Source organism: Microtus oregoni, unplaced genomic scaffold (genome assembly GCF_018167655.1).
Source record: "Microtus oregoni isolate MIOR12 unplaced genomic scaffold, Mior012 000004F_ref0000308, whole genome shotgun sequence".
NCBI lineage: Eukaryota > Metazoa > Chordata > Mammalia > Rodentia > Cricetidae > Microtus > Microtus oregoni.
In genome coordinates, this window is record NW_024543063.1 from 3,989,813 (window position 1) to 4,017,316 (window position 27,504).

A 27,504-nucleotide genomic window follows, 5' to 3' on the forward strand; every position below is an offset into this window, starting at 1 on the left:
TTCTTTCTGGACACTCCTGCTCACGCTGTGACCTTTGCCTGCATGGTCCGTGATATTAATGCCAGGTGGTACCAGTCACTGCGTTTCCCCATCTTAACATTGCAGATTTCTAGCCAGCAACCACATGGGTCCACTTTTTCTGCTGTTGGTATCTCATGAAGAAAACAGTGGCCCTGGTGTTAGAAGACCTTGGTTTGTGCCCTGTTGCAGCCGTGATCTCAAGTAAGTACACAGACAAAGTAGAGATATGCCACATTCCCAACTGTGGTGATGGATGAAGAGAGGATTTGTGTCACATACTTGGACATGGTAAGAGTAAAGATGTTTCTCTTGTGGAGTCTGGTGACTGTGGCTAGGGGCAACAACTAGACTGACATGACCGTAGCTTCCACCCTGGGAGACTCCTCCCTTAACTGTGGGTACCTCCGTACTATTCTAGAATTCCTACACTTGGCTGCCTGCAGACCCAGGAGTGCTGGCTTTCTCTGTCTCAGAATGGCACTGAAACTCCCTCATTGTTGATGGCTTATGTGGTCTATAGAGACAGGGATGGAGCCACTGTCATGTGCCTGAAAGCCAGTCACAAGGGAGGGCCAGATGATAGGGTCTCCATAACCTAACCCACTGTCCCAGGAGTCCTACTGATGTTGGGCCTATTTTAAAAATCTTTCCTGAGGCCAAGCAAAGGTCCAACGCCTGCTAATGAGGACAGAATGCTTAGACACAAAGCAATAACCCCAAATGGCCCTAGCAATTATGACTCACTTACTTAGAGAACAGGTACAAGAAACCCATCATTCCTGTGTTCAGAGATTTACTGGAGGTTTCCACACTGCAAACTACAATCCTGAAATCACTATGGAGAGAGGGGAGTATGAAAAATATATTTCTGAGCCCAGTATCAAAGTAGACCATCTGAAATTAAGTACTAACTACACCTGTAGTATTTTTCTCCTTCCTTGGTATTTGTAGCAGCCAGGTGTGCCATTGTCTACAGATTTGGCTGCCTAGTCTCCCTGCCAGTTGCCCTTCTGCCTCTGCCAATTCACTCTCGATTCTTTCAGCTGCAGAAGGATGAAGGGAGAGAACATCACCAGGGTCACCACATTCATCCTGCTGGGCTTCCCCACAGCCCCCAGGCTGCAGTACCTGCTCTTCCTCCTCTTCCTGCTCATCTACCTCTTCGTGCTGGTGGAGAACCTGGCCATCATCCTCACTGTCTGGAGCAGCGCCTCTCTCCACAGACCCATGTACTACTTCCTGGGTGTCATGTCCACCTTGGAGATCTGGTATGTTTGTGACATCATCCCAAAGATGATGGACGGCTTCCTCCTGCAGAGGAAACGCATCTCTTTCATTGGATGCATGACTCAGCTCTACTTCTTCAGCTCCCTGGTGTGCACGGAGTGTGTACTCCTGGCTTCCATGGCCTATGACCGCTATGTGGCCATCTGCCATCCCCTGCGCTACCAAGTCATCATGACCACGGGGCTGTGTGTCCAGCTCGTGGCCTTCTCTTTTGCTAGTGGCTTCACCATCTCTGTGATCAAGGTCTATTTTATCTCTAATGCCACCTTCTGTGGCTCCAACGTTTTAAACCACTTCTTCTGTGACATCTCTCCCATCCTCAAGCTGGCCTGCACTGACTTCTCTACAGCAGAGCTGGTGGACTTCATTCTGGCCTTCATCATTCTGGTGTTCCCCCTCATAGCCACCATCCTCTCCTATGGACACATCACCCTGGCTGTGCTGCGTATCCCTTCGGCCACAGGACGGTGGAGGGCCTTCTCCACCTGTGCCTCCCACCTCACTGTGGTCACCATCTTCTATACAGCCTTACTTTTCATGTATGTTCGACCCCAGGCCATTGACACCCGTAGCTCGAACAAGCTCATCTCTGTTCTGTATACGGTCATCACACCCATCTTGAACCCCTTGATCTACTGTCTGAGGAACAAAGAGTTTAAAGAGGCCTTAAGAAAGGCCTTGAGCTTGAGTCAAGCACCATCATAGGAGGGAGGGCACCTTCTGATGCCAGAGTATCTCATGATCATGTACCCTTGGTAATGAGGATGTGGGAACACTTGGCATTGCTAGTGTTGAGGTATTTGAGCACCACTTTTTCCTTTGCATTTAGACGTAATTGGCGCTGTTTGATTAGTGATGCCATTCTATCGCCTTTTACATGTGAGGAGATCAGGACTTGGTAATTGTATGCATTTTTCAAATGACCTTAAAATTAGCATTCACATTTCCAAAGACTGTACGCCCCTCTGGGCCAGGAAGGTGAAGTCTGCAGTCTCAGTAGGTTTCAGTATGGGAAAGAATAAAAATACTGAAAATGGCAAAATGAGCCCCAAGAGTCCCCAAAGCACAGTGTATCTGGGAACTGTGAAAGACCCCCAGACTTACTGTAACTCACAGGGCATGCTCTGTGACAGTTCTGGAGAACGAGCTTTAGCCTTTTCCCTTCAGACAGCTCACCTTACAGCCCTTCAGCTGCTGAAAAAGTATAAAGTCTTCCTACTGCTTGATTTGATCAGAGTCAAATGAGGACTATGTCTTCCAGTTGTTATTGGTTCCTTAAAGCCCACCACAGTGCCTGCTGTCTCTGACCCAATCAGGAGAAAGGCTGGGTGTGATGGTTGTGGCATGGGAAGCAAAGCCTGTGGAGGACAAGAAGATAGAAAACCCACAGGAGCCGGTTGCGGAGAACCTAGGTGCGGTGGCTCCCACAGTTTAAAGCAGGAGTCATTGTGATTTGTGTTGAAAGATGGAGGAGAGGAAAGGAAGTCCAGATAAGCCCCGCTGCAGCAAAGCTTAGAGGCAGGAAGCAGCTAGAAAGTGCAGCGCACAGAGATGCTGATGGGTTTAGAGTTCGGTGTTTGCTAATGAGGGAGATGATGGGGGCAGAGTTCCCAGCATCCACAAATTCCTACCTGGGTCTACTTGCAGCCATGTAATAGACAAAAGGGGGTCCTCCCAATGCTGGAGAGACTGTGCAGGACGTGTTGGCCTTTTGTAGAAGTGATGAGCAGTCCTGAGACTGAGCAGTGAACACATGGGTGGGAAGGGATTGCTGTTGGTAATTTTACACTCTTTACTCTTTTGGCTCTTTTGGGGGGGCCTGCTATCCAGATCCCAAATAAATCATACATGGAGGCTTATTCTTGGTTATGAATGCTGGCCTTAGCTTCGCTTATTTCCTGCCAGCTTTTCTAAACTTAAATTAATCTGAGTACATTTTGCCTCTGGACTTTCTCCTCTCCTTACTTCTCTATATCTTTCTTTCACTCTTACTCCATGGCAGGTTGTGTGGTAAGGTGGCTAGCCCCTAGTGTCCTCTTCTCATTGTCCTCTTCTTGTGCCTCCCTCTTCTTCCCAGAGTTCTCCTTATACTTATACTCTCTGCCTGCCAGCCACAGCTGTTCTTTCTCCTGCCTCACTATTGGTTATTCAGCTCACTATTCTCCTGCCTCACTATTGGCCAGTTACTAGACCATCTGATGTTTTAGACAAGTAAAGAATCACAGATTCACAAAGTTAAACAAGTGCAGCATAAACAAAAGCAACACATCTTTACATCGTTAAACACATGGTCCAGAGTGTATACAAATGTAACACACCTAAAATAATATTCTACAATATAGCATGGCCAATGTTCAAGGGACCATTGGGATTATGGTGGTGAAAGCACAGGCTATGTTTCCTATAAAAGGGTGTCTGTTAAGTATTTACCATTTATTATTACTATGGTAACAAAAATCATGCTAAGAACTTCATCTCTGCTCTGCACACTGTCCTCAAACCCCTTCCAATAAATGAAAGTCTGTACACCCTACACACTTTTCATAAAATGTATAGAAGGAAAATATCCCTTCTGCCTGTTCTAGTTGCTTTTCCTATTTCTTTGATAAAATATCCAGACAAAAGTAACTTATCAGGGAAGGTTTATGTGGCTCCCAGTTGCAGTTATAATCCAGTTTGGTACAGGAGTCCCAATGGCAGGAACTTGAGGCAGCTAGTCACATTGCATGAGCACTCAAGATAGAAAAAGCAAACACTTGTGCTCAGCTAGCTTTCTCCTCTTCACATGTCCAGGACCCAAGCCTAGGGAATGGCGCTGCCCACTTTTCTTGTGGTTCACTTCAATGAACTAATCAACATAGTCCCTCATGTGCATGTACAGAGGTTAATTATTTCCTGACAGGTGTGCCTGGAGACCTGTCCCCAGACATTCCAGGTCATTGATGATTGACACTAAACATCACACTATCAAAATCATTGTACAGTTTAATACAATTCCATTCCAAATTTCAATAACATTTCTTACAAAGATAGAAAGAAACCTTAAAATTCATGTGGAAAAACAAAAGGCTTTGGATGGCCAAAGCAATCCTGAGCTAAAAGAATATTGCTGGATGGTTGCCACCATCAGATTCAAGTTATATATTAGAGCCATGGCAACAAAATCAGCATGACACTGGCACAAAAATGGACATGAAAATTCATGGAGCAGAACAGAGGACCCATCAGAGAAAAGATATCTTAAACAAATGGTTCTGGGTTTAATCCCAGCACTTGGGAGGCAGAGGCAGGCAGACTTCTGTGAGTTCAAGGCCTGTCTGGTCTAGAAGAGCTAGTTCCAGGACAGGAACCAAAAAGCTACAGAGAAACCCTGTCTCGAAAATCCAAAAAAAAAAAAATGGTTCTGGGGAAACTGGATATTTACATGTAGAAGGATGAGGTTAGATCTCTATATCTCACCCTACACAAAAATTAACTGTAAATGGATCAAAGGCCTTAATCTAAGATGAAAAACTCTGAAACTATTAGAGAAAATTTGGGAAAAAAACCTGAAGATATAGGTCTACACCAGGATTTCTCAACAGGGCTCCAGTTAATCAAGAAACAAAAGACAGTTAACCAATGTATCATCATGAAATTTTCTATACAGTAACTGAGATAACTGACAGCCTGCAGGATACAAGGAAATTTGCAAGCTGCATATCTGACAAAGAATTGATATCTAGGTATACAAAGAACTCAAAAAACTTTTAAAAAAATCAAACAACCCAATTGATAAATGATATAGAGAGAGTTCTGAAAGTATGGCTCATAGCTATAAATATATGAAAAATTGTTCAATGTCACCAACTATCAGAGAAATGCAGAGAGCGAGCCTGTCAATGCTCATAATTCTTTATTGCTGGGCATCTCTTTGGAAGTGGTCCCCAGCTCTGAGGAAGACTCCCTTCTTAGGCAATCCTATCTCCAGATGCCTTCATAAAGCAACCCAGAGATGTGTCTGTTGGTTAAATACAGGTTCCACAGGTTGACAACCATGGTTAACTGTAAGAATGGGGTTTGGGGCGTGTACAACATAAACAGTGCACAGTCCTGATAATCGGCCAGAAGTCAAGCATGACACGTGTTTGTCATATCTCTGAAATCTGTGAATGGGACCTCACTTGACAATGGCTGTTTCATATGCAATTAGCACATACTGCAAATTCATTGTAGATTATCTATTTGCCTTCAGACAATGACAAGGGTCTTTACAAGAGAGATACAAGCAGTCTTGACACACAAAGATGAATAAGTGAACATAAAGTAGAATGAGGCTACCAAAGCCCAGGGTCCAGAAGCCATCAGAGCTTGGATAGGAAGAAAGAGACTCCTAATCCAGAAGACTGTGGAGAGTAAAGGAAGTTGGGGAAAGATGACAGAAATCTGTGAGAAAAACAATTTACAAGGAATTAATCTGCCAAAACCTGTAGGCTAGGTTTCTGTCCCCACAGCAGCTTCCAAATCAGTAGAAGCTTATATTAATTACTAATGCTTGACCAATAGCTCAGGCTTGTTACTAGCTAACTTTTACATTTATGTTAACAATATCTCTTAGCTATGCTTGTCACATGCTTTTATCTTCTTTCAACAGAATGATCATCTCCTGCTCCCTCTGTGTCTGACAGGCAAATCCTCTGACTCTGATCTTCATCCCAGCATCCTTAGATTGGTTGTCCCGCTTATACTTCCAGCCTGGCTACTAAGCCAATCAGCTTTTTATTAACAATAAGAGGCAATACATTTTCACAGTGTACAATATTATTTCACAGCTTTTCCCCTTTTTGTCTAAGAAAGTTTTTTTGTTTTTTTTCTTTTTTTATTGAAAAAAAATTTCTGCTTCCTCCCAGCCTCCCATTTCCCTCCCCCTCCTCCCACTCCTCTCCCCATCCCCCCACTCCTCTCCCCATCCCCCCACTCCTCTCCCCATCCCCCCACTCCTCTCCCCCTCTTTCTCCAGTCCAAAGAGCAGTCAGCGTTCCCTGCCCTGTGGAAAGTCCAAAGTCCTCCCCCCTGCATCCTGGTCTAGGAAGGTGAACATCCAAACTGGCTAGGCTCCCACAAAGCCAGAACATGAAGTAGGATCAAAACCCAGTGCCATTGTCCTTGGCTTCTCATCAGCCCTCATTGTCCACCATATTCAGAGAGTCCGGTTTTATCCCATGCTTTTTCAGTCCCAGTCCAGCTGGCCTTGGTGAGCTCCCAATAGATCAGCCCCACTGTCTCAGTGGGTGGGTGCCCCCTTGTGGTCCTGACTTCTTTGTTCATGTTCTCCCTCCTTCTGCTCCTCATTGGGACATTGGGAGCTCAGTCCGGTAGAAGGTGAACCCAAAGAAAAACATATAGCTATCCTCCTGGTTATGGGAAGTAGACAAGATTGCCGGGCAAAAAATTGGGATCTTGGGCGTGGGGTGGGAGGGGGGTATGGGGAGATGGGGAGAGAAAAGTGAGAAGGGGAGGATGGGGGGAACTTGGGGAAATGGTATGATTGGGATAAAGGAAGGATGGATAGGGGAGCAGGGAAGCACATATCTAATTAAAGGAGCCATCTTAGGGTTGGCAAGATACTTGGACCTAGAGGGGCTCCCAGGTGCCCAGGGCGATGTCCCCAGTTAGTTCCTGGGGCAGCTGAGGATAGGGAACCTGAAATGACCCTATCCTATAGCCATACTGATGAATATCTTGCATATCACCATAGAACCTTCATCTGGCGATGGATGAAGATAGAGACAGAGACTCCTAGGAAGTTTTTAACCTTAACATAGTAAAATTCCATATAACAAAAACGGTTACCAAGCAAAAATTACAGTTACAATATTCAGTTCATTTTTATTTGGCAAAATTAGAAAAAACATTATCTATCTTAACTTGGTGAGTATAAAGTTTACAACTATTTTTACCTTTTCATCATAACTAAGGAAAATTATAATTATAACTATCTAGTCTTCAATTCCATCAAAGATACCAGAAGGATATAATATTATCTGAATAAACAGGAAGTGCTTAGTAAGCAACTTCCAAAAATTGACAGAAACAGCTGACTTTCTGGACAGTCACCCAAGTTTCCTCTGTAACATTGGGGCATCTGTCCCTAGAATATCTGAAAGACTTTTTTGAGAAACAGGGCGTTTTGGAGAACTGTCGTATCTTGTCTTGGCAAAGTCAACTTCTTTGTGTCCTGCTGGTCCAGTTTGGACAGTAACTGTCAGCAACTGAGGCAAGGGCAGTTTCTTTGCCCAAATGGCTACTTTTTGCCATAAAGAAAACAAACTCCATACATAGTTTCTTCAATGCCCATCATCTTCTCTGAAGTAGATTGGTACTGCCTAGAGCAGATGTATCTCACTGTCATGAAAAGTCTTAGGTTGTCAAACAAATTAAATGTCATATTCTGTAGGTCTTTGAAGTGTTTGAAGTCCATCTATATATTTACATATATCTGTGTATCACCTTGAAAACATATGTAATATGACTATAAGTTTGAGTATTATAGATGACCATTAATTAGAATTTCTTACTTATACATTGCATTTTAAATGAGTTGCTTAAACACAATATCCCAAACAAGAGTAGAATTATACATACAGTATAACAAAATCAATTTTAAATTTATATCAACATACAAAAATCCATAACAATTTAAAATACTTTGAGATTAATCATTGGTTTTGGGGGACTAAGGTAGATATAATAATCTGCCCTTTTTTCCTATCAATCCTATATTCCACCTTTTCTTTTCAGGACAAGATCCCTGAATCTAATTTTCTTTGTTCAACTTTTTCACTGATCATTGCCAATAACAATTCGTAACCAACCCCTCTTAAATGATAGAAACATACATAACTAATATTTTGGGAATGTGGCATTGTTTTTCTCTAGACTATTTCCTATTGTCAGGGGCAATGCCATCTTTGGGCACATCTTCAGAAAATCAAGATACTTGTTAAGTCTTGCTGGAGTGTTCTGTGAGCTTATCTTATCTCAGCCAGCAGAACAGCCTTGAAGCTGTTCTGGATGCAGAATTTTTAGAAAACTGTAACAGAGGCATTTACAAATTCTGGATCACCTGGGCCATCCATTTTCATTGGTGTTTGGTCCTTTGCTCTGAAAATACATAAACTTTTAAAGGTAGCATGGATATTTGTATTACTACAAGTACAGTCTGTGTATTATACATATGTCAGTCAAAATGAACTATTTTATGTTTGAGCAGGCAAAATATTCATCACATGTCTTACAGTTCTTCTGGATTTATTTGTTTATAATTGTAGTCAGATTTTTCAGGGGTTCTTCCTCCATCAAACCTGGTTTTCCTTTACCTGGAATGAACCCATAGCTTCTCATATCCCATGTAATAAAAGCATAACCTCTCCCTCAAAGTAACATATCTATTGACTTAAATTTTGAAGTCAAGATAATTTAAATATTTATGTTGGCTGAATCTAATAGATTTTATAATCCGGTGTTTCTTATCAGCAAAAAATATAAAGACAACACAATAAAATACAGGATCTGACTCTCTGTGTATTTTCCATCTTTACATGGCTTGTTACATTTATTATTACTCTATTCCCCTTTTAAGAACTTTCTTTACTCTTTTCCTTCATATCACAGGCCTATGCATATTTTTAAACACACTGTAATCTGTTTAGAGGTGTTTTTTTTTCCTTCTGAATCTGTTTTTTACTGCATTTCTGTAACCTTTTCTGTCTGCATGAGCCAAAACCTTAAACCTGCAATACAGCATGCTGGTAAAGCATGTGCTGGTAGCTTAAGCCCACAGGCAGAAGGTAAGAGAAGGCTCCCTGTACTGATGTCATGTAAGAGGCTGTGGGAACCAGCCAGGTGTGTTAGTTCATGGTGGACTAACAGCTGAAGAAATGAAACCCTGTACTGTAGCCAGCAAGAGAGACATGAGACTAGGAAGCCAAGGGGTTTTTTTTTGGTTTTTGTTTTGTTTTGTTTTGTTTTTTATTTTCGAGACAGGGTTTCTCCGTAGCTTTTGGTTTTTGTCCTGGAACTAGCTCTTGTAGATCAGGCTGGCCTTGAACTCACAGAGATCCACCTGCCTCTGTCTCCCAAGTGCTGGGATTAAAAGCATGTGCCACCACCGCCCGGCTTGGAAGCCAAGTTTGATTCAGTTTTTGTGTTTAAAACTTTTAAAGCCTTCTCAGGTCTTAGATGGATCTACATCAGACAGTGGTCACCATCTGAAGGTGGAAGTTTCTGCCCCCCCCCCAACCAGAAGCTCCCACATAAATATACTGAGGCTTATATGAATTACCAATACTTGGCCAATAGCTCAGGCTTGTTACTAGCTAACTTTTATATTTATGCTAATCCATATTTTTATCTATGCTTTCCCATGTAAAGAGATCATCTGCTGCCCCCTCCCCCCGTGTCTGGTTTGCAACTCTTCTGACGCTGTGCTCTTCATGCCAGCTTCATTAGATTGGCTGTCCTGTCAATACTTCTTCCTGGCTACCAGCCAGTCAGCTTTTTATTAACGAGGAGAGCAACACGTTTTCAAAGTGTAAAGGATTATTTCATAGCAAAAAACCCCCAGGGAGGCTTCAGGATACATGAGCTGAGAGAACAAGAGGAAACAATGGAGGGGTCAGTAGAACTGAGATCTGGGAAAATGAGCCCCGAGGGTACTAATGCTCATAGAATTCATCAGATCCTTCCATACATGCGAGATCCTTATGAGTAGAGATCTCCTGTGATATCCAGTACCTCTGACGCTTTATGGTTCCCAAGGGCTTAACAGAGCTATCTCTGTATTTACCCATTCCCCTTCTTCATCCACCTTGGTCATACAGGCCTGGCTTCCTGCTGAGGCCCAGTCTGACTCTCAACACAAGCCCTTGTATAATTGTTGAGCCCAGGGCCACAGGTGACACAAGAACCCTCTATACAGTGCTCCTCCAGTGGGGAGCATAGCAGACAGGCAGACAGGCAGGTGGGGAGGTGACTAATGAAGCCAATAATACACTCCACAGGTTGACAGACATAGGCAGCATCAGGGGTAGCCTGCCCCAGAGGCCCTGATCCAGCTCATTACCAGTGTGGGCAGCTTCATCAGCTGCAGGGGGTAATTGGTCTCTAGAGACACTGGGCTCCAGCTAAAAAGCCATAACTCTTATTTTCCTTAATTAAGGAGCCCATGTCCTAAGAATCCGTCTGAAGCTCATCTAGTCACTGTGGCCAGCCTGGGAATCACCAGCCAGGAAGGGGCTCCTCCGTGTTCCCAAAGTCTGTCTGTCCAAGTGAAGCTTCCAGAGTCCCAGGTAGCTGGATACTACAATGAGTGTGTATTGATGGACACCGTGTAAGTACGCATCTAGGAGCACTGTGCCGAGTGTGTGTGGATGGGAAGTGAGCTCAGTCTGATGTGTCCATGTTCAGGATTTCTGTGCTAAGTGTATGTTGATGAGTCCTGTGTTAAGAAAGCACTGAAAGATGTTGGTTGGCTAGGAATCGATGGGTGCTGTGTTGAGTATGGATCTGTGAGAATTGTGCTGAGTGCATATTTGGAGGTCATGCTGAAGGCATAGTCTGGGCTGCTGTGCTATGTCCTCCCATCTAGCAGCACACAGTCTGAGTCAGCGTCCTTGCTGCACTGAGCACATCAGAGCACATCTACTCCCCGCCATGGAGAGGTCCTGTGCACTGGTTCAGATAGGAGGATAGCCTCTGAGCTCACAACGACAGGTTGACATGGGGCAGAACCCTCTCACAGGATCCCATGGCACCTTCGGTCTGCAGAAATCTCTCTTGGTTTCTTGCATGGATCCGAGTTTGATCTTTATCCATGAGGGCATTCAGTCTGAGGTAACTGGCACACCTGGCTTGTGATAAGAGACCCTCTGGCTCCTTATCAAAACCCATATGGCCCTCTAATCACTTCAAGAGCCATGCAATCCAGCATAAAAATGCATTCATTCTCAGAGTATCCCACTCATGGGATAACCTGTGCCCTGGTCCACTTCTCCTCAAGATCAGTGAGGACCATAGCCTGGGTCTTAACACAACAGGCTTCGATTCCCTCATTATTAACGAAGCCAAAAGTTCAAAATTAATAGGGATCTGGGGCAGGAAAGGACATGGAAATCAAGAAATGTAAACTACACAATGTGGATACAGCTGTGAACAGGTGCCTGGGCCACCCCAAACTGACAGCCATCAGCCTTCAGGATATGAACCAAGGGTCCATAGACTTCTGTAAGTCTGTATTTATTCTGAAATAGAAAGTTTGTTTGCAATGCACACAACCATGACCAATGTTCTAGTGAATCAAGGATGCAGCTCTAAAGTGGCTCAATTTGCAGACCAAGGTCTTCTCCATGCCATGGACCCATTGTTAGTTATCCCACCCACAGTGATGGGGAGCCACATCCTAACAGTGAGCACAGTCTGTGGGTATGTGCAGTCCTGGATGTGGACATGAGACACAGCTCCCCCGTCTATAAACAGCATTAACAATCCCATCTGTAGGAGAGTGTTGATGTCCTCCACTGAGTTACCTTATGTCTACATCAAAGCCCTCTGTGACCACTTAGCTGGGAAGAAACACAGACACACCCTGGACCCTGTCCAAGGGCAGATATTCAGATCCCAATGGCAGTGACTATTACTGAACTGACTTAAAGGAGGCTGCATGATGTCCTGGAAGATGTTGAAACACACATTAGCATTTTACAGCAGGGACGACTGCCTCAGGCATCAATACTTCCCTAAATTCAAACCTGTCTCTGGGAAACTGGTTTCTAGAAGTTTCCTTGCAGGCAGCTGCTAGCTGTTCCCCAGGTGGTGGGGCTATTGCTTAAGCTGCCCACTGTAGTGGGTGGATCTCTGAGAGACTGGGCAACCCCTATAGAGCCTTCTTTGGTGTCTATATAGTTTGGAGACAACCAGACCTTATCCTGAAAGTCCCTACCCAGCCTGCAGGAAACTTGCAAGCCTTTGCCATAGGTGTTCATTTGGCCGCCTCCATGTCTGTGCCCCATGCATGTCCATTCCAGCCACTCTTGGGCTGTGTTATTCCCCTAGTCTCAGAGCACTGAGCTCTGTCTACCCTGGAACCTCTCACAAACCCCCTTAGTTCTTCTAGATGCCCCAGCCCATCCCCTGCTCCCTGTGCCCTCTTCTGAGGCCCCTGAGGAGAATCACTCCACAAATGACAACACTCATTCTAAAGTTTCCTTCATGTTCTTGTTGCTAGTTTTATTAATCTACATCTGCCCGCATAGTCTCATAGATGCTGTTTAAAGTCAGAGCACATGGGTCACCATACAGTACTGGATACACTTCCCATCATCAGGACCAGGAAGGGCCTGTGGGTTACCATGATTCTCACCCATCCACCTGCTAATAGAAAGAGCCAAGACCAGGATATGGCACCCACACTTAAGACATAGGTCCTTGGGTTACCCCACCTTATAGTCCCCACAACTCCATCCTTAGATGTCCTCATTTCACCCAATGCCCCTGGACATATCCAGCTGTGGGACCTCTTTCCCCGAATCTGAATAAAGTGCTACACCCCAGCTCCCTCCCCAGATTTCTATTCTGTGTTCTCCAGGATTACAATCCGGGTCCTGGAGGGGATTGTTCATCGATTTTGAGAATAACCGACCCTGCTGTGACTTGAGGAATTGCCCTAGACCTCCTCTGGCCTCAGTTTGCAGATGTTCACATTCAGCTGGTTTCCCATCAATGTCTTTAGACAGAGTCAAGGTAGGCAGAGATGCTATCAACAACATGTGGAATGTGTGTCGAGGAGTATGAGAAAATATGTATGAATTTCTTCTGGTGTGTGCATGTTTTCTTGCTAATGTGGGCTGAGGAAGTAATTAATTACACAAGTGAGCCAACTTTGGAGATCTCACTCCATCCCAGACTCCCTAAGCCACTCAAGCAATGCATTCTGGGAGGTGAGGTATGATCCACAATATACATGCCACCAAACGGAGGTAGACCATGGCTTCATCTATACTCATTCTAACTTTTTGTGGAATGGGAACATTGATTAATATTTTTAACATCTCAGGGTAGAGGGTATGGATCCATAAAGAGGGAAAGGAGCATGGACCTGTCTAAATATACCACTCCAGACTGGGACCATATGTACAATTACATCATGATTACCTATATTAAGCATATCCTCTCCTTCTGCCTTCCTTATTACTGCCCCCAAACACAAGTGCACAGGTCTTCCCAGTTTAAGACCAAGCAGGAAAATTAATTCCTTTCCCTGTTGCTCACAGGAACCAGGATTGCTGTCTGACTTCCACCTGAGGCTATTGGCTGCTCCCTGTTCTCCCCGCAGCTGACACTTGGCCCTTGCTATTGGCCTGTGGATCTTTTGCAGCTGCAGAAGGATGAAGGGAGAGAACATCACCAGGGTCACCACATTCATCCTGCTGGGCTTCCCCACAGCCCCCAGGCTGCAGTACCTGCTCTTCCTCCTCTTCCTGCTCATCTACCTCTTCGTGCTGGTGGAGAACCTGGCCATCATCCTCACTGTCTGGAGCAGCGCCTCTCTCCACAGGCCCATGTACTACTTCCTGGGTGTCATGTCCACCTTGGAGATCTGGTATGTTTGTGACATCATGCCCAAGATGATGGACGGCTTCCTCCTGCAGAGGAAACGCATCTCTTTCATTGGATGCATGACTCAGCTCTACTTCTTCAGCTCCCTGGTGTGCACGGAGTGTGTACTCCTGGCTTCCATGGCCTATGACCGCTATGTGGCCATCTGCCATCCCCTGCGCTACCAAGTCATCATGACCACGGGGCTGTGTGTCCAGCTCGTGGCCTTCTCTTTTGCTAGTGGCTTCACAGTCTCAATGATCAAGATCTACTTTATCTCCAGCGCCACCTTCTGTGGCTCCAACGTCTTGAACCACTTCTTCTGTGACATCTCCCCTGTACTCAAGCTGGCCTGCATGAACTACTCTACAGCAGAGCTGGCGGACTTTATTCTGGCCTTCATCATTCTGGTGTTCCCTCTCATAGCCACCATACTCTCCTATGGGCACATTACCCTGGCTGTGCTGCGTATCCCTTCGGCCACAGGACGGTGGAGGGCCTTCTCCACCTGTGCTTCCCACCTCACTGTGGTCACCATCTTCTATACAGCCTTGTTTTTTATGTATGTTAGACCCCAGGCCATTGATTCCCGGAGTACGAACAAGCTCATCTCTGTACTGTATACGGTCATCACACCCATCTTGAACCCCTTGATCTACTGTCTGAGGAACAAAGAGTTTAAAGAAGCCTTAAGAAAGGCCTTGAGCTTGAGTCGAGCACCATCATAGGAGGGAGGGCACCTTCTGATGCCAGAGTATCTCATGATCATGTACCCTTGGTGATGAGGATGTGGGAACACTAGGCATTGCTAGTGCTGAAGATACTTAGAGCATCATTTTCATCCTTTGTGGATTAGACATAATAGGCACTGTTTGGGTAGTGGTGCCTTTCTATCACCTTTTACATGTGAAGAGATCAGGACTTGGTAAAAATTCAATGTATTTCCCTCCCTTTTAAAGTATCATCCAAAATTCTAGAAGACTGTACGCCCTTCAGGGCTGGGAAGATGAGGTCTGCAATCTCAGTAGGTTTCAGTATGTGGAAGTATAAAAATACTGAAAATGGCAAAATGAGCCCCAAGAGTCCCCAAAGCACAGTGTATCTGGGAACTGTGAAAGTCCCCCAGACTTATTGTAACTCAAAGGGCACGCTCTGTGACTGTTCTGGGGAATGAGCTCTAACCTGTCCCTTCAGACAGTTCTCCTTACAGTCCTTCTGCTGCTGAAAAAGTGTGACGTCTTTCTATTGCTTGATTTTATCAGAGTCAAATGAGAACTATGTCTTACTGTTGTTATTGGTTCCTTAAAGCCCACCACAGTACCTGCTGTCTCTGAACCAATCAGGAGACAGGCTGGGTGTGATGGCTTGTGGCATGGGAAACAGAAGCCTGTGGAGGTTCCTGGGACAAGAAGATAGAAAACCCACAGGAGCCAGTTGAGGAGAGCCTGGGTGGTGGGGCTCCCACAGTTTAAAGCAGGAGTCAGTGTGGTTTGTGTTGAAAGATGGAGAAGAGGAAAGGAAGTCCAGATAAGCCCCGTGGCAGCAAAGCTCAGAGGCAGGAGGCAGCTAGAGGGTGCAGAGTACAGAGATGCTGATGGGTTTAGAGTTTGGTGTTTGCTAATAAAGTGAAAGACCCCAGCTTAGCTACTGTAATGCCATTTTGCAAAGCCTTCACACAAACAAATGTAAGTTCAAGGTAAAGTCAGTACTCCTAGGCGGTCAAACAGGATATCTATGGTCAGACACCAGGCCTAGGAGGGGAATGAACAGTTCTGGGAAAAACTACATGTACCCTAGATAGGGCCAAGTCTGTTATTATTATCAGACCTTCATGTCTCTGGGGAACTTGTCCCCTAAATGAACCCATCGCCTCATTCGAACTGACCAATGAGATCCCTGTAACCATACGTTGCTTCTGTATGCCTGCTTTTGCTACCTTTTTCCTATAAAAAGACCTTCTCCCAGCCTGCAGGCGGGCAAGTCCTCCGAAAGGACTTTGCCGCCCACAGGTACCTGTGCCCACCCAATAAACCTCTTGCTAATTGCAGCCAGTGGTGTCGACTGTTCCTTGGGTTAGGGGTCTCCTCCTGAGGGAAGGACCACTCTGAGGGTCTTTCAAAAGGAGATGGTGGGTCAGTATCCCCTGCATACACAAGCCTCACCACTGAAGTATGAAATTTTCTATGGCCTACTTGCAGCTATTTAGTAGATGGTTGAGAGACTTGCAGGAGATATAGGCCTTTTCAGGGGTGATTAGCAGCCCTGCGACTGAGCAGTGAACAAATTGGTGAGATTGGATGGGCATGGTTTACGGGAGCACTGGGGTTATGGTAGAGAGAGTACAGAATGGGCTACGTCTCTGTAAAAGGCTGTTTATAAAACATTAATCCTTGTGTTGTTACTATGGTAACAAAAGTCATGCTAGCGATCTCCTCTTTGCTGTGTACACTGCGCACACACCCATCTTAGGGAAATCGAGGTTTGTCCCTCCTATAAACTTTTCATAGTGTATATGGAACGAAAACATTCCTTCTGCTTCTTCTAGTTGCTTTTTCTATTCTTTGATAAGATATTTAAACCAAAGCAACTTATCAGGGAAGGTTTATTTGGCTCCCAGTCATAGGTTATAATCCAGTTCGGCAGAGGAGTCGCAATGACAGGAACCTGAGGCAGCTAGTCACATTGCATGAGCACTCAAGATAGAAAAAAGCAAAACACTTGTGCTCAGCTAGCTTTCTCCTCTTCATATGGTCCAGGACCCAAGCCTAGGGAATGGCGCTGCCCACTTTTCTTATGTTTCACTTCAATGAACTAATCAACATAGTCCCTGTTGTGCATGTACAGAGGTTAAATATTTCCTGACAGGGGCGCCTGGAGGCCTGTCCCCAGACATTCCAGGTCATTGATGATTGACACTAAACATCACACTATCAAAATCATTGTACAGATTTAAGACAATCCCAATCAAAATTCCAACACCACTGTTCACAGTGATAGAAAATAATCTTAAAATTCATGTGGAAAGACAAAAGGCTTTGGATGGCCAAAGCAATCCTTAGCAAAAAGAATAATGCTGGATGGTTGCCACCATCAGCCTCAGGTTATACAACAGAGCCGAGGCAGCATGATACTGGCACCAAAATGAACATGCAAACTTACGGGGAATAACAGTGGACCCAGACATTACCATGCATAGCCTTAGTAACTTTTTTGACAAAGATGCCAAAATATACATTGAAGAAATACATCTTCAACAAATGGTGCTGCAGAAACTAGGTATTTATGTAGAAGAATGAGGTTAAATCATTGTATCTCACCCTACACAAAAACTAACTTGAAATGAGTCAAGGACTTTAATATTAGACCAAAACCTCTGAAACTGTTAGAGAAAAAGTTGAGACAACACCTGAAGCTATAGATCTAGGCCATGATTTCCCAACAGAACTCCAGTTAATCAGGAAATAAAAGCAGTTTACCAATGGGTCATTATGAAATTTTCTCTACAGCAATGGAAATAACTAAGAGCCTACAGGATACAAAAAAAAATCTGCAAGCTGCATGTCTGAAAAAGAATTGATATCTAGGTATACAAAGAACTAAAAAAACTTTAAAAAAATCAAACAACCCAATTGATAAATGATATATAGAGAGTTCCAAAAGTATGGCTCATGGCTATAAGCATATGGAAAATTGTTCAATGTCACCAACTATCAGAGAAATGCAGAGAGAGAGCCTGTCAATGCTCATACTTCTTTATTGCTGGGCATCTCTTTGGAAGTGGTCCCCAACTCTGAGGAAGACTCCCTACTTAGGCAATCCTATCTCCAGATGCCTTCATAAAGCAGCCCAGAGATGTGTCTCTTGGTTAAACATAGGTTCCACAGGTTGACAACAATGGTCAACTGTAAGAATGGGGTTTGGGGCGTGTACAACATAAACAGTGCACAGTCCTGATAATCGGCCAAAAGTCAAGAAAGACACGTGCTTGTCATAACTCTGAAATCTGTGAATGGGACCTCAGTTGACAATGGCTGTTTCATATATAATTAGTTAAAGAACTCATACTGCAAGTTCATTGTAGATTATCTTGTTGTCTTCAGACAATGACAAGGATCTTTACAAGAGAGAAACCAGCAGATTTGACACACAAAGGTGAATAGATGAACATACAGTAGAATGATGCTACTGAAGGTCCCAGGTGCAGAAATCACCAGAGCTGGGAGAGGAAGAAAGAGACTCCAAATCCAAAAGATTGTGGAGACTAAAGGAAGTTGGGGAAAGAGGACAAAAAACTGTGGGGAAAACAATCCACAGGGAAGAACTCTGCCAAAACCTGTAGGCTAGGTTTCTGTCCCCCCAACAGCTCCCAATAAATAGAGACTTATATTAATTACTAATGCTTGACCAATAGCTTGTTACTAGCTAACTTTTACATTTATGTTAACCAATATTTTTTATCTATGCTTTGCCACATGGTGTTTCCTTCTTTCAATGCAGCATAATCATCTCCTGCTCCCTCTGTGTCTGGCTGCCAACTCCTATGACTCTGACCTTTATCCCAGCATCCTTAGATTGGTTGTCCTGCTTATACTTCCTGCCTGGTTACTGGCCACTTAGCCTTTTATATTATTTTTTTAAAATTTTATTTGCTATATACCCAATCTGAGTTCCCATTTCATCCCCTCTTCACATTCCCTCCACTTACCCCCACACCCCAATCCCCATCCACTCCACAGAGAGGGTAAGGCACATTGCTTTGGAGAAGTTCCAAGGCTCTCTCTACTATATCTAAGCTAAGTAAGGTATCCATCCGAAGAGAATAGGTTCACAAAAAACCAGTACATGCAGTTGAGACAAATCCTGGTGCCACTGCCAGTGTCCCCTTGGTGTAGGAGGTTCTTCTTTCTATGTGTTGCTTTTACTGGTCAAATAAAGAAGCTGCCTTGGCCTTTTGATAGGGCAGCCCTTAGGTGGGTGGAATAGAACAGAAGGCTGGAAAGAAAGGAAGTGTGGCAGATATAGAAATGGGTTAATCAAGATGTGAGAGTTAGCTAATAAGAGGCTAGAGCTAATGGACCAGGCAGTGTTTCAAGGAATACAATTTCCATGTGGTTATTTTGAGTGTAACTAGCTGGGCAGGACAGAACAAGGGACCCACCCTCCATATAACATCTCCTCAAGTCTGCCCCAGCCATGAAACTGTCAACTACATTCAGAGGAACTAGTTTGGTCCTATGCTTGTTCCATCCCAGTCTGGCTGGTATTGGAGAACACCCATTAGCTCAGGTAAACTGTTTCAGTGGGTGTACCCATAATGGTCTTGACAACTTTGCTCATATTCTCATTCCTCCCACTCTTCAGCTGGACTTTGGGAGCTCAGTCCAGTGCTCCGATGAGAGTCTCTGCCTCTGTTTCCATCAGTTGCTGGATGAAGTTTCTATGGTGATAGTTAAAGTATTAATCAGTCTAACTACATGGCAAGGCCAGTTTGGGCACCCTCTCCTCTATTGCTTAGGGTCTTAGCTGGGATCATCCTTGTGGATTCCTGGGAATTTCTCTAGAGCCAGTTTTTTTTTGACAACCCCATAATGGCTCCCTCAATTAAGGTCTCGCATTCCTTGCTCTCATCTCTGTCCTTCCTCCATCTTGACTATCCCATTCGCTCAAGATCTCTTCACCTCTCCCCTTCTCCCCTCCTCTTATTCTTCTTCCCTCCCTTCTCCCCCACCCCTATGTTCCCAATTTTGTCAGGTGATCTTGTCTACTTTCAATTTCCAGGTGGATCTATATATGTTTTTCTTAGGGTTCAACTTGTTATTTAGCTTCTCTAGAATCATGAATTATAGGCCCAATATCTTTTGTTTATAGCTAGTATATATCCACTTATGAGTGAGTACTCATCATATTCATCTTTTTGTGTCTCTGTTACCTCACTCAGGATGGGTTTTTCTAGTTCTATCCATTTGCATGCAAAATTCAAGATGTCATTGTTTTTTGCTGCTGAGTGTAAATGTGCCAGATTTTCTTTATCCATTCTTCGGTTGAGGGACATTTAGGTTGTTTCCATGTTCTGGCTATTATAAATAATGCTGCTAATAACATAGTTGAACATATGTCTTTGTAGTATGATTGAGCATCTTTTGGGTATGTGTCCAAGAGTGGTATTGCTGGATCCTGAAGTAGGTTGATTCCCAATTTTCTGAAAAACCACCATGCTGATTTCCAGTGGTTGTAAAAGTTTGCATTCCAACCAACAATGGATGAGTGTTTCCCTTACTCCACATCCTCTCCAGCATAAGCTATCACTGGTGTTTTTCATCTTAGCCATTCTGATTAGTATCTCAGAGCCATTTGATTTGCATTTCCCTGATGGCTACGGATGTTGAACATTTCCTTAAGTGTCTTTTGGCCATTTGAACTTCTTCTGTTGAGAATTCTCTGTTCAGTTCAGTGCCCCTTTTTTAATTGGGTTAATTAGCATTTTAACGTCTAGTTTCTTGAGTTCTTTGTATATTTTGGAGATCAGACCTTTGTCTGATGTGGGGTTGGTGAAGATCTTCTCCCATTCAGTAGGATGCCTTTTTGTCTTAATGACAGTGTCCTTCGACCTTTTGAGATTCCTCTGTTAAGAATTCTGTTTAGTTCTGTACCTCATTTTTAATTGGGTCATTTCGATTGCTGATGTCTAATTTCTTGAGTTCTTTATATATTTTTGATATCATACCTCTGTATGATGTGGGGTTAGTGAAGATCTTTTCCCATTCAGTAGGCTGTCTTTTGTCAGATTGACTGTGCACTTTGCTTTACAGAAGCGTCTCAGTTTCAGGAGGTCCCATTTATTTATTGTTGCTCTCAGTGTCTGTGCTACTGAGGTTATATTTAGAAAGTGGTCTCCTGTGCCCGTGCTTTGAAGGCTACTTTCTACTTTCTCTTTTACCAAGTTTAGAGTAGTCAGATTTATATTGAGGTCTTTAATCCATTTGGACTTGAGTTTTGTGCATGGGGATAACGAATCTATTTTCATTTCTTCTACATGTTGATATCCAGTTATGCCAGCACCATTTGGTGAAGATGCTTTCTTTTTCCATTGTATATTTTTAGCTTCTTTGTCAAAAGTCAGGTGTTCATAGGTGTGTGGATTAATATGCGGGTCTTTGACTAAATTCCATTGTTTAACCTGTCTGTTTATATGCCAATAATAAGCTATTTTCATTACTGTAGCTCTATAATAGAGCTAGATGCCTCCAGGAGTTTCTTTATTGTAGAGAATTGTTTTGGCAATTCCGGGTTTTTTGTTTTTCCATATGAAGCTGAGTATTGTTCTTTCAACGTCTGTGAAGAATTGTGTTGAGATTTTGATGGGAATTGCATTGAATCTATAGATTGCTTTTGGTGGGATTGCCATTTTACAATATTGATTCTACCTGTCCAAGAACGTGGGAGATCTTTCCATTTTCTGATATCTTCTTCAATTTCTTTCTTCAAAGACTTAAAGTTCTTGTCAAATAGGTCTTATCACCTCAAGATATTTTATGTTATTTTGTGGCTATTGTGAAAGATGATGTTTCTCTGATCTCTTTCTAAGCCCCTTTATCGTTTGTATATAGGAGGGTCACTGGTGTTTTTGAGCTGATCTTGTATCCTTTTGCATCACTGAAGGTATTTATCAGCTGTAGGAGTCCCCTGGTAGAGGTTTGGGGGTCACTTATGTATACTATCACATCATCTGCAAGTTGCAAAAGTTTAACTACTTCCTTTCCAATTTATTTTTTTTAATTTTTTTATTGAGAAAAGGAGAAAAAAAAACAAGTTTCCACCTCCTCCCAGCCTCCCATTTCCCTCCCTCCTCCCACCCTTCTCCCCCTCCCCCCACTCCTCTCCCCCTCTCTCTCCAGTCCAAAGAGCAGTCAGGGTTTTCTGCCCTGTGGGTAAGACCTAGGACCTCCCCCCTCCGTCCATATATAGGAAGGTGAACATCCAAACTGGCTAGGCTCCCACAAAGCCAACACATTACGTAGGATCAAAACCCCGTGCCATTGTCCTTGGCGTCTCATCAGCCCTCATTGTTCGCCATGTTCAGAGAGTCCAGTTTTATCCCATGCTTTTTCAGTCATAGTCCAGCTGGCCTTGGTGAGCTCCCAATAGATCAGCTCCACTGTCTCAGTGGGTGGGTGCATCCCTCGTGGTCCCGACTTCTTCGCTCATGTTCTCCCTCCTTCTGCTCCTCATTGGGACCTTGGGAGCTCAGTCCAGTGCTCCAGTGTGGGTCTCTGTCTCTATCTCCATCCATCACCAGATGAAGGTTCTATGATGATATGCAAGATATTCGTCAGTATTGCTCTAGGATAGGGTCAATTCAGGTTCCCTATCCTCAACTGCCCAAGGAACTAACTGGGGACCTCGGCTTGGGCACCTGGGAGCCCCTCTAGGGTCAGGTCTCTTGCCAACCCTAAAGTGGCTCCCTTAACTAAGAATTGTGGTTCCGTGCTCCCCTGTCCAACCTTCCTTTATCCCAATCCTCCTGTTTTCCCAAGGCCCGACCTCCTTCCCTTCTAACTTTTCTCTCCCCATCTCCCCTTATCCCCATCCTACCCCACCCCCAAGAACCCAATTTTCTCCCCGGCAATTTTGTCTACTTCCCTTAGCCAAGAGGATAACTATATGTTTTTCCTTGGGTTCCCCTTCTTACATAGCTTCTTTAGATTCACCTATTGTAGACTCCGTGACCCTTATTTATGGCTAGAAACCAATTATGAGTGAGTACATCCCATGGTCATCTTTTTGGGTCTGGGATACCTCACTCAGGATAGTGTTTTCTATTTCCATCCATTTGCATGCAAAATTCGAGAAGTCATTGTTTTTTACCGCTGAGTAGTACTCTAATGTGTAGATATTCCATACTTTCTTCATCCATTCTTCCATTGAAGGGCATCTAGGTTGTTTCCAGGTTCTGGCTATTACAAATAATACTGCTATGAACATAGTAGAACAAATGCTTTTGTCATATGATAGGGCATCTCTTGGGTATATTCCCAAGAGTGGTATTGCTGGGTCCAGGGGTAGGTTGATCCCGAATTTCCTGAGAAACCGAAACACTGACTTCCATAGTGGTTGCACAAGATTGCATTCCCACCAGCAATGGATGAGGGTACCCCTTCCTCCACAGCCTCTCCAGCAAAGGTTATCGTTGGTGTTTTTGACTTTAGCCATTCTGACAGGTGTAAGATGATATCTCAAAGTTGTTTTGATTAGTATTTCCCTGATTGCTAAGGAAGTTGAGCATGACCTTAAGTGTCTTTTGGCCATTTGAACTTCTTCTGTTGAGAATTCTCTGTTCAGTTCAGTGCCCCATTTTTTAATTGGGTTAATTAGCATTTTACAGTCTAGTTTCTTGAGTTCTTTGTATATTTTGGAGATCAGACCTTTTTCTGTTGCGGAGTTGGTGAAGATCTTCTCCCAGTCAGTAGGTTGCCTTTGTGTCTTAGTGACAGTGTCCTTTGCTTTACAGAAGCTTCTCAGTTTTAGTAGGTCCCATTTATTCAATGTTGCCCTTAATGTCTGTGCTTCTGGGGTTATACATAGGAAGCGATCTCCTGTGCCCATCTGTTGTAGGGTATTTCCCACTTTCTCTTCTATCCTTTTCGGTGTTTGGGCTGATATTGAGGTCTTTAATCCATTTGGACTTGAGTTTTGTGCACGGTGAAAGATATGGGTCTATTTTCATTCTTCTACAGGTTGACATCCAGTTGTGCCAGCACCATTTGTTGAAGATGCTTTCTTTCTTCCATTGTATACTTTTAGCTCCTTTATCAAAAATGAGGTGTTCATAGGTTTGTGGGTTAAAGTCCGGGTCTTCTATACGATCCCATCGGTCAACTTCTCTGTTTTTATGCCAGTACCACACTGTTTTCATTACTGTAGCTCTGTAATAGAGTTTGAAGTCAGGGATGGTAATGCCTCCAGAAGATCCTTTATTGTATAGGATTGTTTTGGCTATCCTGGGTTTTTTGTTTTTCCATATAAAGTTGATTATTGTCCTCTCCAGATCTGTGAAGTATTTTGATGGGATCTTGATGGGGATTGCATTGAATCTATAAATTGCCTTAGGTAGAATTGCCATTTTTACTATGTTGATCCTCCCAATCCAAGAGCAAGGGAGGTCCATCCATTTTTTGGTATCCTCTTCAATTTCTTTCTTCAATGCCTTAAAGTTCTTGTCAAATAGATCTTTCACTTCCTTGGTTAGAGTTACCCCAAGATATTTTATGCTGTTTGTGGCTATCATGAATGGTGAAGCTTCTCTGATTTCCCTCTCTGCTTCCATATCCTTTGTGTATAAGAGGGCGACTGATTTTTTGGAGTTGATCTTGTATCCTGCTGAAGGTGCCCGGGCTCCCTTACAGGGGACCCTGAGGCCTGCCCGATAGGTAGGCACTCACCGCTCTGGGTGGGTAGCCTTAGTTTAGGAGCTTAAAACTGTACTTGAGCACTGGTCCTAGCATACAGCAGGGCAGGGTTGGGGAGGGGTGCTGGGGGGGCTGGGTCGTGCGAAAGAAAGTTCCTTTCCAATTTAAATACCCTTGATCTCCTTTTGTTGTCTTATTGCTCTGGTCAGAACTTCAAGAACTATGTTGAATAGATATGGAGAGAGTGGACAGCCTTGTATTCTTCCTGATTTTAGTAGAATTGCTTTAAATTTCTCTCCATTTAGTTTGATGCTTGTAGTGATAAGAGCGGCGGGGCTGCGGGGCTGCGTCCCCGGCACCTGGCCGCCCACATGGCTAGCTCAACCCGAAATAATTACACGGACACTGCATTCTTTTAAACACTGCTTGGCCCATTAGCTCTAGCCCTTACTGGCTAATTCTGATATCCCGATCAATCCATCTCTAATAATCTGTGAGCACCGGTCTTACTGGGAAGATTCTAGCCTACGTCCATCCTGGGTCGGAGCTGAATCGTGTTTGCCCGGGAGAGCGGAGCATGGTGTCTCTGAGGCGTCTTACCTCACTTCCTCTTCCTCCCAGCATTCTGTTCTGTTTACTCCACCCACCTATGTTCTAAGCTATGAGCCCAAGCAATTTGTTTATTACTTAACCAATGAAATCAACAGATTGATATATGACACTCCCACATCATAATTTGATGTTGGATTTTGGCTTGCCGTATATTGCTTTTATTATGTTTAGATATATTTCTTGTATCCCTAATCTCTATAAATCCTTAATCATGAAGGGGTGTTGAATTTTGTTGAATGCTTTTTCAGCATCTAATGAGATGACCATATGGTTTATTTCTTTCAGTTTATTTATATAATGGATTACATTGATCGATTTTCATATGTTGAACCATCCCTGCATCTCTGGGATGAACTGACTTGATCATGGTAGATGATTTTTCATGTGTTCTTGGATTCAGTTTGCCAATATTTTATTGAATATTTTTCATCTATGTTTATGAGTAAAATTGGTCTAGAGTTCTCTTTTTTTGGTTGAGTTTTTGTGTGGTTTCAGTATCAGGGTAACTGTAGCCTTATAAAATGTGTTTGGAAATATTCCTTCTGTTTCTGTTATGTAGAAAATTTTGAGGAGTATAGGTATTAGCTCTTCTTGGAAGTTCTTCTAAAATTAACCACATATTCAATAATAAAGCAAACCTCTGCAGATACAAAAAAAATTGGACTAACCATCTGTATCTTATCAGATTACCAGGGTTTAAAGTTAGAGTTTAACAACAGCACTAATTGCAGAAAGCCTAAAATCTCTTAAAATTTAACAGTGAATTCTTGAACCACCCCTGGGTTGAGGAAGAAATAAAGAAAAAAATTAAAGACTTCCTAGAATTCAATGAAAATGAAGGCACAACATACCCAAACCTATGGGACGCTATGAACGCAGTGCTAAGAAGAAAGTTCATAGCACTAAGTACCTACATAGAGAAAGTGGAGAAAGCTCACAGTAGTGGCTTAACAGCACATATGAAAGGTCTATAACAAAAAGAAGCAGATGCACCCAGGAGGAGTATACCACAGGAAATAATAAAATTGAGGGATGAAATTAATAAAATAGAAACAAAAGAAAAATATAAAGAATCATTGAGACAAAGATCTGGTTCTTTGAGAAAATCAAGATAGACAACCCTTATCCAAACTAATCAAAAGGCAGTGAGAGAACATCCAAATGAAGAAAATCAAAAATGAAAAGGGCACATAACAACAGACACCAAGGAAAGCCAGAGAATCATTAGGTCATACTACAAAAACTGTACTTCACAAAATTGGAAAACATAAAAGAAATGGACAATTTTCTGGATAGATACCATATACCAAAATTAAATCAAGATCAGGTGAACAATTTAAATAGACCTATAAACTGTAAGGAAATAGAAGCTGTCATCAAAAGCTCCCCAACCAAAAAGGCCCAGGACCAGATGGTTTTAGTGCAGAATTCTGCCAATCAGCTTTTTATTAACAATAAGAGCAATATATTCGCAGTGTACATTATTATTCCACAGTATTTTCTCCTTTTGTATAATTAAAAAGGAATTTTTAACCTAAACATAGTAGAACTATATATAACCAAAACCATTATAACATAAGAATTACAGTTACAATATTTAGTCCATTTGTGTTTGGCAAAATTATAGAAAATATTATCTTATCTTGGTGAGTCTAAAGTTCTACATCTAATTTACCTTTTTATCGTAACTAAGAAGAGCTATAATTATAACTATCTAGCCTTCAACTCCATCAAAGACCCTGGAAGGATAGAATATTATCTGAATAAACAGGAAATGCATAGCAAGTGACTTTCAAAAATTGAGAGATAGTCGCCCAAGTTTCCTCTGTAATGTGTGGCATCTGTCCTTGGCCTATAGGACTAGAATATCTGACAGGCTTTTTTGAGGAGCAGGGAGTTTTGAAGGACTGCCCTACCCTATCTTGTCTTGGCAAAATTTGGCAGTCACCTTTTTTTGTGTCCTGCTGGTGTAGTTTGGACAGTAATTGTCAGCAATTGAGGCAAGGGCAGTTTTTTTTGCCCAAATGGCTACTTTTCACCATAAAGAAAACAAAATCTATATGCAGTTTCTTCAATGCCCATCATCTTCTCTGAAGTAGATTGGTGCTGCCAAGGGCAGATATGTCTCACTGTCATGAAAAACCTTAGATTATCAAACATATTAAATGTTATATTCTGTAGGTCTTTGAAGTGTTTCAAGTCCACTTATATATCTACATATATCTGTGTATGATCTTGAAAACATATGTAATATGACTATAAGTTTGACTAACTATTAATATGTATTTCTTAATTAAACAGTACATTTTTAAATGAGTTACATAAATACAATATCCCAAACAAAAATAAAAATATTCATATGGTAAAACAAAATCTATTTTAAATTTGTATCAATATACCTAATTCCATATCAATGTAAAATATTTTCAGATTAATAATTGGCTTTGGGGGCTTAAAGTAGATACAATAATCTATCCTTTTTCCTTATCATTCCTATATTTCACCTTTTCTTTTCAGAACAAGATCCATGAATCTAATTTTCTTT

General features: G+C 42.8%; 2 protein-coding genes across 2 annotated transcripts; both read left to right on the forward strand.

The window, feature by feature from the left end:
- The first annotated feature begins 1,074 nt into the window (after window positions 1-1,074).
- Window positions 1,075-2,013, forward strand: LOC121447489 (olfactory receptor 6B3). The gene has a single exon (XM_041650763.1). It carries the CDS (start codon window positions 1,075-1,077, stop codon window positions 2,011-2,013), a length of 939 nt encoding a protein of 312 aa, XP_041506697.1.
- Window positions 2,014-13,730: 11,717 nt separating this feature from the next.
- Window positions 13,731-14,669, forward strand: LOC121447509 (olfactory receptor 6B3-like). The gene has a single exon (XM_041650782.1). The coding sequence runs from the start codon at window positions 13,731-13,733 to the stop codon at window positions 14,667-14,669; it is 939 nt and encodes a 312-aa protein (XP_041506716.1).
- Window positions 14,670-27,504: the final 12,835 nt, after the last annotated feature.